At 40.1% G+C, this 16,475-nt stretch overlaps 1 protein-coding gene across 10 annotated transcripts in view; it reads right to left on the bottom strand.

The window, feature by feature from the left end:
- The window catches only part of PTPRD (protein tyrosine phosphatase receptor type D), a 1,482,181-nt gene that overhangs the window by 462,612 nt on the left and 1,003,094 nt on the right, over window positions 1-16,475 (bottom strand). For 6 of the 10 annotated variants that reach the window (XM_029605256.1, XM_029605320.1, XM_029605286.1 and 3 more), the window contains 3 exons: window positions 7,574-8,161; window positions 7,039-7,139; window positions 3,157-3,416 (listed from right to left, as the gene is read on the bottom strand). In XM_029605256.1, coding sequence (XP_029461116.1) covers window positions 3,157-3,416; window positions 7,039-7,139; window positions 7,574-8,161 — 949 coding nt within the window. The remainder of the gene's footprint in view (window positions 1-3,156; window positions 3,417-7,038; window positions 7,140-7,573; window positions 8,162-16,475) is intronic. The other 4 variants (XM_029605331.1, XM_029605295.1, XM_029605311.1 and 1 more) reach the window with 1 other exon arrangement.

Consider the following 16,475-nt stretch of genomic DNA (forward strand, 5'->3'; position numbering starts at 1 on the left):
TCATCAGCCCCTATTATACTACACAATATACTATACAATAGGGGCTGATAAGTAAAGATGGCCGGCGCCATCTTTAAAGATGGCGCCGGCCATCCAGTGCTCCTACCATGGTCTAAGTAAAGATTCCTGAGGCACACCATGGTTTACCTTTTTCAACTGTGAAAACAGATCATTTAATCCTACTCTCTGTTTCCTGTCTTTTAAACAGTTTATAATCCACAAAAAGACATTGCCTCCTATCCCATGACTTTTTAGCTTTCTTAGAAGCCTTCTGAAAAATCAAATACTCCATATCTACTGGTTCACCTTTGTCCACATGTTTATTCACCCCTTCAAAAATATGTAGGAGCTTTGTGAGAATAGACTTCCCTTGGGTAAATCCATGCTGGCTGGGTCCCATTAAACCCATTAAAACATGTCTATGTAAATGTTTTGTGATTTTATTCTGGTGCCGGCCATTTTGCAATACGGCAATACAATTCGAGTGCAGGAGGTCGCTTCCGGACCCCTGCTGGACTTTTGGCAAGTCTTGTGGGGGTCAGGAGGCCCCCCCAAGCTGGCCAAAAGTCCCTGGGGGTCCAGCGGGGGTCCAGGAGCGATCTCCTGCGCTCGTGACATCGGGGGACAGGAACCAAAATGGTGCCGGCGCCATTTCTATTAACGCACCTGTGGCCCGAGAGTGGAAGATCACACCGGGACCCCCCCACAGGACCCCAGGTAATTTAAGACATTTTGGGGGGGTTCGGGAGGGTGGGGGATTTATTTTAAAGGGTCAGGGTGGGTTTTAGGGTTGTTTTAGTGTGCCGGTTTTCCCGTCCTCCCCTTCCCCTCCCCCTTCCCCCGATTTACGATTTTTGACGATAAATCGGGGGAATTCCTATTGCATATCGCCTCTAATGATTTTTGACGATTTAAAATATATTGGACGATATTTTAAATCGTCAAAAAACGATTCACATTCCTACTGCCTTCTATACTACTACTGATATCAGTAAGGTGTAGCTGGTTTTTAGAGGGTTTTTTTGGGGGTTTTTTTTGCTCCTTGAATATATGCGCTATCTTTACAACCTTCCATACCCTGTGTTACTCAGCCCATTATATAAAGGGAACTGCACTTTACAAAATCTGTTGTAAAAAAATAATCCACCTAAAAAAATAGTCAGGTTGCATTCTCCACACACCCCCCATCTCCCTCCACAATATTAAACAACCTGCTCCTTTTCCTGTCCATTTCCTTCCCATCACACATGGGCACCATACAAACAAGCAAGAACAGTTGGAACCAGGGCAATAACACTTTACTGATAGAACCATACGTCTTGTTTTCTGAGCAACTCTCTCAATCTAACCCCTCATGGCAATAAGTTGTCAGCTCTTTAACGATAACTCTGTTGCTTTAAGTGGGCACACAACAATATCTACAATTAACTAGTCTTTGATAAATCTGATAACTTCTTAGAGAGTACAGCACAAATGTCCTTTTCTTTACCCATAGGCATTGGCTAGTGTTTGTTAATTCCAATTTCCTTCTTACCTGGTCAAATGGTTAATTAAATCTAATGACTGTAATAGGAGTTTGCCTATTACTAACATCTCTGCAGTTGTAATACCACATCTGAGAGGGCCTTACTAATGTGTGTGTTTGTGTGCACACGTTTAATAGCTTTTTCCCCAAGTAATATGTTTCTAGCTTACTTTTCAGCTGATCCTGCTGTGATTATTATTGCAAATATATATTCCCATCTGTTGATCATTTTAGTTTCCCTTTCCAATAAATATTGATTTAAATTAGGGATGTGAATCGTTTTTTGACGATTTAAAATATCGTCCGATATATTTTAAATCATCAAAAATCGTTAGGGCCACGATACAATACCAATTCCCCCGATTTACGATTTTTTAACGATAAGGGGGAGGGCAGGAAAACCGGCACACTAAAACCCCCTAAAACCCACCCCCGACCCTTTAAATTAAATCCCCCACCCTCCCGAACCCCCCCCCCCCAATGCTTTAAATAACCTGGGGATCCAGCGGTGGTCCAGAACGGCGGCGGTCCGGAACGGCCCCCTCAATTGAATCCTGTTGTCTTCAGCTGGCGCCATTTTGCAAAATGGCCGCCGCAAAATGGCGGCGGCCATAGACAAAAACGATTCGACGCAGGAGGTCGTTCCGGACCCCCGCTGGACTTTTGGCAAGTCTTGTGGGGGTCAGGAGGCCCCCCCAAGCTGGCCAAAAGTTCCTGGGAGTCCAGCGGGGTTCAGGAAGCGATTTCTTGCCGCAAATCATTTTCCGTACGGAAAATGGCGCCGGCAGGAGATCAACTGCAGGAGGTCGTTCAGCGGGGGTTCCGGACCGCCGCTGAATGACCTCCTGCAGTCTATCTCCTGCCGGCGCCATTTTCCATACGGAAAACGATTCGCGGCAAGAAATCGCTTCCTGAACCCCGCTGGACTCCCAGGAACTTTTGGCCAGCTTGGGGGGCCTCCTGACCCCCACAAGACTTGCCAAAAGTCCAGCAGGGGTCCGGAACGACCTCCTGCGTCGAATCGTTTTTGTCTATGGCCGCCGCCATTTTGCGGCGGCCATTTTGTAAAATGGCGCCGGCTGAAGACAACAGGATTCAATTGAGGGGGCCGTTCTGGACCGCCGCCGTTCTGGACCACCGCTGGATCCCCAGGTTATTTAAAGCATTTGGGGGGGGGGTTCGGGAGGGTGGGGGATTTAATTTAAAGGGTCGGGGGTGGGTTTTAGGGGGTTTTAGTGTGTCGGCTCACGATTTTAACGATTTTCACGATAGTTTACACACCCAAACGGCAACAATACGATTCCCTCCCCCTCCCAGCCGAAATTGATCGTTAAGACGATCGAGGACACGATTCACATCTCTAATTTAAATACAATGCAGCCCTGTTGTCTTAAGGAAAGAGATCTGTTGTTACCTGAATAGCGAACAACTCTTCCAGCATACTAGCCTTGAGTCCCAGTATCATCAAGGATTTTTTGCTAATCTAGCTAATAGTTAGCATAGGGAGATTTATGAATGTTTTTGTACAATCTGTACTAACTGCCATGCAATGCTGTTCTATCCCCACCTTGACTTGGGATGATTCACTTTGGTTATCTGATACTCTCTCATTCTATAACAATGGAACTCACTTTATTTTATCATTCGCTGGAACTTCTGGTAGTTTCACAGTTATCATTCCATCAGAGTTGGTCTTTCCAATGAACATGGGCTTGGTGCGCAATACATCTGGAGCAGTATTTGCTGTCACTCTGTGCTGGAGACCTCCAGCACTGTTCCCCCGATTTGTCAGCACAAAGGAGTAAGAAGTCTCTGGCTTCAAGTTAGTGATGAGTTTCTGAGTAGCTCGGCCATCCACTTCAACAAACATCTTCCCATCATCATAAAGGATCTAAGCCAATACATGAGTATTATTACCATGCCTGCATTCTATAAACACAATGCTATTAATTACTGCTGTAGAAGGCAAGCCAGCTACTATTATATGAAATAATTCTTAGAACTTTGGAATCCAAAATGTTATTAACATGTATCTGTTCTTTTAATTTTTTAAGGAAATACAGTGCACAACTGCCATGCATTATATTAAGGACACCTTCTTATAACTATGAAGTTGATATTCAGTGGGCTGGTGAACAGAACATTTACCCAGGTAAAGTTACCTGGACAACATTGCCAAGATATTCAATAGAACATACCCAGATAACGTCATCTGGGTATTTTAGGACCAGAATCTTTCCAACCAGACTTACCTATCTACATTTTGCTGGAAAGTGCTGAATATCAACAGCCACTGGCTAACTTTTAGCCATTGCCCCCTCCCTGTAAAACGTCTCCATCACTATCTCCTTTTAATTGGCTACATTTCGGGCAGGCAATGAGCAACCTGAATACAATTTAACCAGGAAGCTGGGAAAGGAAGCGGGGGGGGGGGGGGGGGGGGGAGGATTTTTTTCGAATCTTGCTTTTTTGTCCAGGTAACTCCAAAATTTACCCAGACATAGCCTTTGAATATCAACCTCTGAAAGTTTTAAAACACTTATGTTTTTTTTATTTATTCTTTATTAATTTTTCAATTTTCATGACATATACAAATGCCAAAAAAGAAATGTGGATATCTAATACAACAAATAGTAATAAGCAACATATTGCTAAAAAGTAAGATAGAAACAAATTATCATCACAATTTACTTTTCAACAAAGTAAATCACTACAAGAAATATAATTCTACTACTCTTAGTTCTATCCTTCCTATTTAGATATCCTAATACTCTGAAATTGGAATAAACCAAGATCTTAATTTGAGCAATTTAAAGCAATATGCTGAAAAAATTTAAACAGAAGACATAGTATCCCACCTTACTTTTTCTTATCTGGCAACACTAGCCATCCTTATTTCCAATTAAGACTTTAGCCTCTAAAAAGGTTTTTAGATCAGATGGGTCAAAGTAAATATATTTCAGATTATTCAATTTTAACAAACATTTACACAGATAGCGTACTACCATCTGAGCATCAATCCTTTCAGTAAGCTGTCTTAATGCCAGAAATTCTCTCCTTTGCTGGGTCACCCTAGCAATGTCAGGAAAAATCCACAACTTCTGGTTAAAGTAGTTAACAGACCGATTTCTTAGTAATAGTTTAAGAACCATATCCGTATCTGAGGGAAATATAAATTTCACTAAAACTGTACCACGTTTTTCATCTATATCCTCATCTGATGATTGAAGTAAATCTGTCACATTTAAAGGATGTAATTCTTTATCATCTACTTTTACATAAGACACATAATATATTTTTGCCAATAGTGGTGTAGCTTCTAAAGGTATCATTAGTATTTCGTGCATATATTTCTTACATTGTTCTTGCATAGATACATATCTAATTTGGGGAAAATGTATAACCCTTAAATTTAAGTATCTCATTTCATTTTCAGACTTTTCCAGTTTCCTCATTCGCTCCATTTCCCCTTTCACTATGCTTCTTTGTATTTTCTGCACCTGATCTGCTTTCTGTCCTAATCCCTCCATTCTAACCTTTTGTTTTTCAAATTGACTTTCAGATTTGACTACACGTTTATTCACATCTAATATTGCATTTGTTAATGATGACATTGATTTTTCCAAAGTCATTATGGCACTCCATACACTGTCCAGGGTGATAACCAGCGGCTTTTCCAATTTCTTCCCCTGTGTATTGATGGCTGTTTCTGAACCCTCAGTTCCTAATACAGTACTGTACGCACTGAGGATTTCTCCCCCCTCCTTTAACATAAGACACTTCTCCAAGGTCCCCTCGGTTTCCTTTGCCTCCTGTTGCCAGAGCTGATAGAATGTTCAAATCATTTACTTCACCTGATTTAAACTCAGGATCTTTACCCTTCTCAGGGTTTAAAAGCTTTATTTCCAAGCCTTGGGGGGGTTTCTGCGAAAAGGGGGGGGGGGGGAGGCTGTTGTCGGTGCTCCCGGGCTTAAAGGGACAACGGAAGCAGGTGAGGTCGCATTTAGCTCCGAAACGACACTCACAGCGCTTCCTTACACGGGAGAATTATCGGGACCCAACGCCAAAAAAGTTCTCTATTTTTAACTGGGATGGGTTTATTACTGGGGAGGAAGCTGCTATTACCTCCCTCAGCCTGCCCTTCCTCTTAGTATGCGGCATAATAATTATGCAGCAAAACAAACACGTGTCAAGGAAAAAAGGGAACTTTCAGCAAGTCTTCATAAACTATCTTGGTTTACCCCCTAGAAAGTTTAAATACTTGTGTTTTTATAGATGTCTAACATTTAGAAGACTGCCAATATCAATGTTTTCCTGCAGAGCATCGCGTGCATCATGACCGTTAGTAGTCAGAGGTCTATTTCGGAATGCTAGCCTTCATTATCAAGCATATTTATGTGACAAAAAGGAGCAAATACTTCATTTTATATTTATAAAACACAGAAAGTTATTCTGGTTATCATATGGATTACCAATCGCTACTGCACGGTGCAAAAGAAGGTTTCTGCACTGCTAGAAAGGTGTATGGCTCATCTCGCACTGTCCGTATACAGAAATGCTAGTCTCAAAAAAATTGTGTAGCGCAAGCCATTTGTGATGTTAACCTTACAGAAAAAGGCATGCAGTAGGAATCCTGTTTACAAAAAGCACATTAATCACGCATGGTAAATTTAGTTTAATCATTTTTATAGCTTAAGAATTTGGGGGGGGGGGGGGAAGCACTTTCCATAACATAACTGATGATACCGCATCATCACACCCTCTGGAGAAAAGTTATACTCCTTTTTAACGTTATCAACAAAAAGAACAAGGATTTGAAATAAAACAATGACTGTTTTAAATAGTCAATTTCCTCTTTTTATGTTATTTTATTTTTGGTATCAACTGGCAGGTAGGCAATTCCACAATATAGATCAACCCTCTGCGCTAGTCTACAAAGAAAGGCAAAACTCCAACCTCGGCATACTTCCTGTGATTTAGCCTTTCTATGATACCTTGCTACTGCAACAGGAAGGAAAGACGAGATGGATCGTGTGCTCTTTACCTGCCATCATATTCTCTATTTCTCACATCGAAAACACTGAAGCCCAACACTTTCGTTTTAAAAATTTTTTTTTTCCCTATAAATCATTTTATTACCACCTACTGCCACCAGAAACTTCCTGCATCTCACTGCGAGCTCTTCCCATTGTCTGAACTAGCATCCTAGTTTATCTCCCTCAAAGGCAGAGAATACGACTGATCCTTACTGTGCATTGTCTTTCATTTTTACTTTTTAGTATTTTTTTTTTTTACAGATAAGATCAAAGAGCTTTTAGTTATTTATTTATTTTTTAATAGAGATGGATCCCATTTTTAATCAAAATAATTGTGATTAATGGGGGCAGGGAGTGGACGCTCTCTATCTCTCTCTCTTTTTTTTTTTTTTAAGTAACCCTCCCTATTTTGGATCAAGATCTGAGTCAAAAAATAAACACTAAATCCTAATCACAGGAATAAAGTAAGGAACTTACTTTGAAAGGCATGGCAGAATTGTAATTCTCTGGAATTTCCCAAGACAGCAACACCGAAGTCTTCATAACAGCTTTGACATGAAAATTTTTTGCAAACACTGCTGGAAAATTCAGAAAATTGTATTTAAACTATTTCATGAACCTGACACTTTGTCCTTTTTTCCAGAGATGCGGTCGCAAACTTTTTAGATTATGGGTAAAAATGGAAACAGTGTTGAAAATTGCAGTTCTCCCACCTGGAAATCATTCACTCTAATAGCATTTCTTACAACGCTCATCTCTCTATTACCAATTATCCTGGTTACATGTTCCTTACCTGCAGGCATTCAGCAGATGTTAGCCACACTTGTCTGGCATCGAGCTAGTTAGGTCTAAGGTATCCAGAACATATTAAGATTTTTATACTTTACCTTTTGTATTTGCTGAATCTAGTAATATGAATGGGATGGTCTGTTTTATTTACAGGTTCCAAAACACTGATATCCAAAGACTGACATTCCTTTGAACGTTAAGGTCATAAGCAGACAAATCCTACCTTGATCCACTGGCTGTGTCCTGAACTGGACACTTGGGCTAAAAGGACCGGGCCCTTTGCTTGTGTGGGCACGTAATTTTACATCATATGTGGTGTCTGGTTTTAACCCCGTGAGTGTCATGCTTGCATCTGCAGAAACAATATGCAGCTCTATTGGATGGAGTGGGAGGTTGATATCCCTGTACAGAATGGTGTATTTAGTGATAATGCCATTTCGCTCTGCTAAAATTGGTGGCTGCCAGGACAGCTGGACTGATGAAGAAGTGGTGCTGTCGAAGTGGAGGTTTTGAGGGAATCCACTTGGCATTTCCTCTGGGATAGAAATCTCTTTTACGATCTCCTCCCCAAAACCCACTTTGTTTCTGGCGGAGAGCTTGAAAATGTAGGAAGTTCCTTTGTGGATGTCGGTGGCTGTAAAATGATCTTCCTTCTCGGAGAACTCCAGCGTCATAAGCGCATCCAAGTCCTTGCGGCCAAATTTCAGACGATAACCCAGCAGAGGGCCCAGAGTCTCAACTGGAGAGTGCCACTGTACGAGCGCAGTGTTCATCTGTGTATGGCTAATCACAAGACGGGGTTTCCCTGGAACTGACACATATAATAATATAACCATTATTAATATTAACGTAAATGCCATTTAAACTAATATATAGCTATGTTGAAACACTCATTTAAAAATATATAATTTCTCACAAATTTGTCTTAATGAGATTGTCCCAACAGTAATTTCATGTTGCATGAGGAGAGTTTCAAATAACTGCACAAGGACACATATATATAGACATATATGGTTGCATTGAGATCTATGACAGCATTTATAACCTGCGCATATCAGGTTACGTGCAGGTTATGTAATACAATTAGGTCTACCCCAACATACGTGCATATGTTTGGTTCCGTGCAAATATCTGCAAAGCATTGAAAGCACGCACTTTGTTTATCTATCGTATAACCATGCATGTGTGTATTTTACGCATGAAAAAATAATTTAATTTGATTGTGAACCACCTTTACACTCATGGAACTCAGTATATTTTAAGACAAGCTCGTGTAACTGAATCACCAGTTTGCTGATGCCTCCACGGGTTCATCTAGTCCTTCTTCAGATAATCGAGACCCTCCTAGTTTTTCACCTCAACTCCCTTTTTTTCTTAGCTGTCTCTTGATTTCCTTTATTTTTTCGTTATGCCATTTACGTTGGAGAACTGGGATTTGCGCGCCTAGATCCATGCTCATTTAAAATTGAGTGCACGTATGCATGCAGCCAAGCTATTTTAAAACGTGTGCGTGCCAAAGTGCGCCCACGTGCAGGTTTCAAAGTTACTGTCATATTTTTTTTGTGTAATTAACAGCATTACAAATTGTTGATATAGAGCTCATATACTAGTAAAGATGACAAGGCCTTATCTATGAAAATATAAAGAGGATGGTTAAACTATATTTCAGTTCAAAACAAAAGTTTATAGCTTATGGGGTGAATTTTCAAAACATTTAAGTGGGTAAAAATAGCATGTACGTGCATAAGCTGCTTTTTCTTGCATACATGCTATTTTATAAAAAGCAAAAGTACGCACGTATTTTCGGTCTCACACATTCATCTGTGTGTGAGAAAAGGGGCGTTTTAGGGGCGTTCCAGGGTGGAGTCAAAAAGTACATGCACAAGTTGCTGGTTTATAAGAGACTTATGTGCGCACATTTTTCAACGTATTCATGTAAATTTAAACCTTCTAATTATCTTGCCCAATTGATATCAGACTCGTCTATTGATTGGGTGAGAGGTCTGGGTGAACTGGAGGAAGTTCAGAGTGAAGAACTAGGAAGGTCTCTATGACCTGTAGAATGACTAGAACTGGTGGAAACTTTGGCAAACGTGATTTGTATTACAGGCACATATTTTAAAATATATCGACTTTCCAGCATAAACAGGGTTTTATGTGAGTAAGTCATCATTTTTTTCACACATAAAATATATGCATGTATGTTTTTAAAATAGGTAGGAAAAGTACATGCTTTCAATGCATTGTGAATATTTGCACGTAAGCAGCTATATGCTTAGGAGGTAATTGTAAAGGAATTATGCATATAAATGTATCATACTATCACAGAAATTTTAAAAACCTGTTTTTTATGCAAAAAGTGCCCTTGCATGTATATAACCTATGGACAATTCAATGGCATGTACTGTAGCAAATTTCAAAAGCCCACTTACACAGGTAAAGTTCAGTTATACATGTAAAACCCAATTTTGAGTGTAAATGCTTTTTAAAATTAGGCCCACATTTTATAATCTGTATGTACATGATACATATAAGTTATAGAATAATGCAGCAAATCTCTAACTGGTCATATACGTATATGGAGTAGCATGAAGTTGCTTGAAAGTTATCCTTTTAAGTCTTTGATCAAAAAATAGTGAATGTTTATTACTTGGTAAATTCTGTTTGGTATATAGTTTAAATATTTGTTACAATTCTCAAGAATGTGAATCTTTATGCAAATTTGCAACATAATTGAAGCAGAATTTTCAGAAATCTGCCACAGAATTTGTTAATTGTTGCTTCAAATCTTGAAAAATCTGCCACAGGAAACTGGGGACTCTTCTTACAGGTATTTCAATGTCACCATCATATCCCCTATGTCTCTCCTCTAAGGTATACATACTTAGATACTCATCTCACATGGTTGTTGATGCAGACCCTACACCAATTTGGTTGTTTTTCTCTGGACAACCTTTAAAGGTGAATTTTCAAAACATACGTGCGTACAGATATTTCAAAATGTGTTTTATTGTTTTTTAGTGAAAATTCTTTTTCACTCAACGCACAATAAAGCTCTGGAATTTGTTGCCAGAGGATGTGGTTAGTGCAGTTAGTGTAGCTGGGTTCAAAAAAGGTTTGGATAAGTTCTTGGAGGAGAAGTCCATTAATGGCTATTAATCGAGTTTACTTAGGTAATAGCCACTGCTATTAATTGCATCAGTGGCATGGGATCTTCTTAGTGTTTGGGTAATTGCCAGGTTCTTGTGGCCTGTTTTGGTCTCTGTTGGAAACAGGATGCTGGGCTTGATGGACCCTTGGTCTGACCCAGCAAGGCAATTTCTTATGTTCTTATGTTCTTACCTAGCTTTTCAGTTGATAGGGATAATTTGGAATCTTTTAGCTTGGGTGATTCTTTACTTATAGGCACATGGACTACATTTGCTTTTATTGGAACTTTTGGGATATACTAACTCTCCTGTTTCATTAGTATCCCTCGAAGATACCTTCCTACAAACCATGCACTGCTGAGTGACTGTCGGCTTTCCCCCTTGCTCTAGTTTCATTGGGGGTTCGCACCATTGAAGCATGGCCCCATCCCTATCTCTTCTGGGAATTCATGACACGCGCAGTGGTCCAACCACAGTCCATACAAAGCATCATGGTCAGCCAAAAACGTGTGCCTCAAACCTGTCAGTGGGTACTTCTCACAGCCGTCTAAGCCCGATGTTGCCCTGACCACAAAACATGACATGACTTAATGCAATTGAAATTTTGTTATCAAAAATACCTTTCCTTCACTGTTTTGCATTTCTTTTCTCCAGTATTCTAGGTAGTCTATGTCTCGGGTGTGGCCACCCATCGCCTCTGCTGTGACTAATATGGCCAACTTACCCCACTGACACCTGTCAATGCTCAAGCTGAGCACATGAGGGTGGGAAGGGCGGGAAAGCTGCTTGCAGAAGAGAGAAAAAGATGTGAGAGCAGGCTCACAGCTATTTTAATAGCCGTCCTGACATCACTCCGTTTGCTGCCTCCCTTCCCTATTGGTTGCTAAAAATTGCATTACCGTATTCCCTTACTGAACTCCCCCTCCCTCCCGATTCTCCCACAATCCCTTCCTCTTTATCTGCCCCACACTGTACCTCCCAAGCTTACTAAAACGGGGTACTGGAACCCAGCACAAGTTGTGGCCTCGCTCCTCTTGATAGTTTGGGCTCATCTTCTGATCCTGAATTCTTATCTGCTGCTCCCTCTCAGACAGATAAGGCTCAAACCATCGAAAAACTGTCCTTCCTACACCAATGGTCTGTAGTCAATTTAATAATAAAGGATGACTAACAGTGTGAAATGCACTGATACTTCTTAAAACATTACTACTACTACACAGGTGCTACTAAAATCCAATGCTCATAACAAGAAGTTAGTGGAGGAAACTAATTTTTCTGTACTATACTTACTATAAAAACTACATTGACTTGCATGCAATATATCATGTCTGTCAAGAAAATTAGCAAGTTGTATAAAAATCACTTTTTTCAAATAATTTTCCCCATGTTGAAAGATTTGAAATGGGCCGATAGCTGGAGGGAGACTTTACGGACTGCTTTTCAGGCCTGGTTGGACCAGAGCTTGCTTAAAAACCTGCAGCACTTTGCCCTCAGATAAAGAGTCAATTGTGTGCAATATTATCAAACCTATCCTATGCCATCCTAAAGACATCCTGATTAGAATGTAATAAAAATTGATTACTGAAATGTGTATCTTTAGCTTGAAATGCTGTCACAGACTGAGCCAACAAGGTGTTTTTCTGCAACAAATAATTAGCAAAATCCTGTGGATTAACCTCAGATCAGATTGTTGCTTATTGGAACTGTCAGCTAATTTACTTACACTAACAAATAGTTCTTGAAGATGGTTCAAGGAAGACTGCAAACAAAGAGAATTAAAGGTCTTCCTTCTAGACTCAAAGCACAATCTATAGTCATGATGCTCAATCTCATAAAACCTTTTGAAACTTCATTGACATTTGAAAGGAGTTACACATGTAAAAGTAGCAATTTTTAAAAGCCCCTTTATGTACATAAAATCCAGTTATATGCAAGTTAATCCTTTTGAAAATTACCTCCTTTATGTTCATTTAACAACCCATGGAGCTTCTTCAATACACTGTTCTCCATTCTTTTTGCAAAAAATGATAATGAAGAAATGAGCTGATAATTTTTTATATCGTAAGGAATAAGACTAGCTTTTTTTTAAAACCAGCCTTATTGATGCAAGTTTCAAATGTCCAGGTACATAACCTTCTCTAAGGGAGGCATTAACCAGGTTTGCAATGAAACCACAAGTTTCATCACCCAAAATCTTCATATAAACATTGTTTTGTAGGGCAATATGTAGACTTCATAACAGCAACTATCTGTTTCGTTTCTACAGGAGATACCTAGTCAAATTTTTCCCACAATATCAGAACTTCGGTCAAAGAAATCTGGGCACTTCTCAATTAATGCCAGTAACAATATTACCAATTGTTTTCCTTAAAATAACTTGAAATCTCTCACAGGTCTCCATGCAATAACCAAAACTTTGAAGCATGGGCTGCAGTTATGTTTTCTTACTGCAAAGACTAAGTTATGAGGTTTGTTAGTAGACTCATGAATTTGTCTACATTAATAAATTATCTTCATTTCATCAAATAACAGTTTATGCTTTGATTATTCTGGTCACCACATATCAAAAAAGATATATTTACACTGGAGAAGGTGCAGAGAAGTGCGACCAAAATGATAAAGGGGATGGAACAGTTCCCCTATGAGGAAAGGCTAAATAGGTTAGGGCTGTTCAGCTTGGAGAGAGACGGCTGAGGGGAGATAAGATGGAGTTCTAAAAAATCATGAAAGGTCTAGAACAGGTAAATGTAAATCGGTTATATCATCTTTCAGATAATAGAAGGACTAGGGGGCACTCCATAAAGTTAGCAAGTAGCACATTTAAAACTAATCGGAGAAAATTCTTTTTCACTAAACGTACAATGAAGCTATGGAATTTGTTGCCAGAGGATTTGGTTAGGCAGTTAGTGTAGCTGGGTTTAAAAAAAGGTTTGGATAGCTTTCAAGATGGCGACCTAAGCAGACGGGTGTGTGAGAGGCTCCCTGCTCTTTCCCTCATTGCTTGCTAAAATATGCCTCACACCAAAAGAAAAGCCAGGGTACGATGTGGAGAAAGTTCTTCCACACTGTTAGAAGACACACAACCCCGGATAGGAAGCTTCTTCGCCCCGATTCCACCAATATATCCGGGTATGAGGGTCATTGAAGGGACGACTCTGGAGAGCGAGCCGTCCTCTCTGACTGGACAGGAGCCACCACCCCATGGAGGAGAATATAGGCAGCAGGAGACCGCGGTCCCATCGGAAGGACTCCAAGGAGAGGCAAAAGCAGCTGGACAGACTGTAACAGCATTCGGACTACCATCTTGGAGCAGCCAGTGAAGGTAAAGCCCCATGGGGAAGTTGGAGGAGAGGGGCTGGAATCTGTTGGAGAGCTTGAGCACATGGGTGTTGGCAATGGTGCCAGCCTAACAGCGGGTGGAGGAGGGGGAGATGGGATTCGAGAATCCCCAACGCTGTTGAAATTACAAACGCTTTCAGTAATAAGTTTGACTACGATATGGGTAGCTTTACAGTCAATTGAAAAGTCTATAAATGGATTGACAAGGGAAGTAACTGATGTGAAAAAACAAGTGAATCTGAATGCTAATGAAATAGTTTCCCAGAACCAAAAAATAGAAAAAATGGAAACTCAAATGATAGAAGTGGACAAAATACAAGCTGCATTAATTCAGAAAGATGGAGAACTGGATAAAAGAGTGGAAAGGTTGGAGAACAGCCTTACATCACATAATCTAAGGTTTATAAACTTTCCTGTGATAAGAAATATAGCACCATTGGATCTTTTTGTTATATGTTTCTCAAGTATTAAAAATACCTGAGGAAGTAAAGCCAGTAATTACAAAGGCATATTACTTAAATCCAAGTGACAGAAACCAGGATAATTTCCAACAGCAGGAAGAAATTCCACCTGATTTAACAATACTTCTGGACTCATCTCAAGAATTGATGGTTACTCAGCAGAGACCCTTATTAATTTCATTTGCTTTTCTAATGGACAAGAATAATATTTTCAAGCAGTTCTTTAGATATAGTCAAGCTCTCTTCTTTGGGCAGAAAATTTGGTGTTATCCTGACTTGGTAAAGCAGACACAAATTAGGAGAAAACATTTCCTGAATATGAGGGCTGAAACGCTCCAAAAGGGTGCAGTTTTCAAATTACAATATCCATGTAAATGTTGCTTGCTATACCAAGGTCAAAGATATGTTTTCTTTGAACCTCAACAGTTAAGGTCTTTCTTGGATGCCCACTCCACTCCTAGTTAAACTTGCTGTCTGATGAAATTAGAAAAATAAGGTGGAATCTGCTTTGGTTATTCATTAATGAATTTGCATATGTTCTTCGTAATAGCGCTCTTATTTCCTAAGCTCTCCCATATTTCTTTTATTTTATTTAAGTACAGAATATAAGAATATATTTCTTTAATTTTTGGTAAATTTCTGATTTCTGTACTTGAAAAGATTACATACAAGTGGATACTTGGTAATTTGTTAAAATGCAATAAATAAAAAATTAAAAAAAAAAAAAAAGGTTTGGATAAGTTCTTGGAGGTAATGTCCATTATCCACTATTAATCAAGTTGACTTAGAGAATAGCCACTGCTATTACTGGCATTAGTAGCATAGGATATAGGGGTAGATTTTATTACATGCTCGCGCATCCATGTGCGCGCGGTTCCCGGCGTGCATACATGGATGTTATAAAATCCATGGGTGATGCACACAAGGGGGTAAATTTATGCAAATTCCATGCAGCAATGCATTCGGGCCTTCCCCAGCTCCCTCCCAGTCCACTCCAATTAAGGAGCGGACTGGGAGGGAACTTCCTTAACCCTCTGTGCCTAACCTTCCTAATGGATGCTGTCCCGGCCGGCCTTCGTACTGATCCCTTCCCGCCCCCCCCCCCCCCCCCCCAGCCTGCCCCTTTTTCAGGCCCCAGCACTTGTGCGCGTATCAGTACCTATGCGCGTGGCTGAGCCCTTCTGAATATTCGCGCAGCGAGCACAAGGCCCGGTCACGCACTGAAGTACCGATTTTTATGTGCGCCGGGCATTTAAAATTCAGCCGTTAATGTTTTGGGTACTTAACAGGTACTTGTAGCCTGGTTTGGCTTCTCTTGGAAACAGGATGCGGGAGCTTGATGGACCCTTGGTCTGACCCTGTAGGGCAACTTCTTATGTTATGTTTTTATGAAATAACAACTGACAATTCAGAGGGCGCTTTCAGGGCTACCCTTTGGCCAAGTGAAATTGTGCAGAGTCCATGGTTACATAGAGACTAACACAGCCTAGTGTCCAGGCAAGGACATGGCCACCTTGGGTAATGGGACTGTATTCATTATGGTACTTAGAAAAACTAATAATTAATGTTTTACTTTTCTTGCTTAGCTATTCACATTGTATAGTGTGAATTTGCTGCAGTTATGTATTCCCTTTAATGTGTGGTTTCAAAAACCTTTGTTTTGATTTCGAAGTCAAAGGTAAGACTCTAAACAATTCTTGCGTGAGTTGTGAATGAAGTGTGTGAGATAGGAAGACGATATCAGGAACCGCAATAACCCTTGCAGAAGTTGAGCAGTTATTTTTATTTCATTGTATTTATTTGCTACCATACTTTATGGAGTGTTTTGTATGTTTAATATGGATGTGCCTTTGTGACATGCCTTGAACTATGGTTATCCATTTAGTCTGGAGCACTGCAGAGATCCTTATTGTCTGCCACATTATTTAATATTTATTTGTGGTCTGGGACAGTTAACTTTCAAACTGGTATGCGGGCGCACATTGGCACGTGTGTGTCAGCCCATGCTCAGGGTGCAGCTGTTTTATAACTTGTTCGTATATATGCATGCATGTTATAAAATAGCCAGGCCATGCACACATGTGTGCCAAATTTTAAGTGGGTGAGCAAATTCCACTTCTACCGTGTAATTTGAGGGTTTTTAAAAGAGGCGCTTGTCCACGTCATTCCCAGTTTA

Source organism: Rhinatrema bivittatum, chromosome 1 (genome assembly GCF_901001135.1).
Source record: "Rhinatrema bivittatum chromosome 1, aRhiBiv1.1, whole genome shotgun sequence".
NCBI lineage: Eukaryota > Metazoa > Chordata > Amphibia > Gymnophiona > Rhinatrematidae > Rhinatrema > Rhinatrema bivittatum.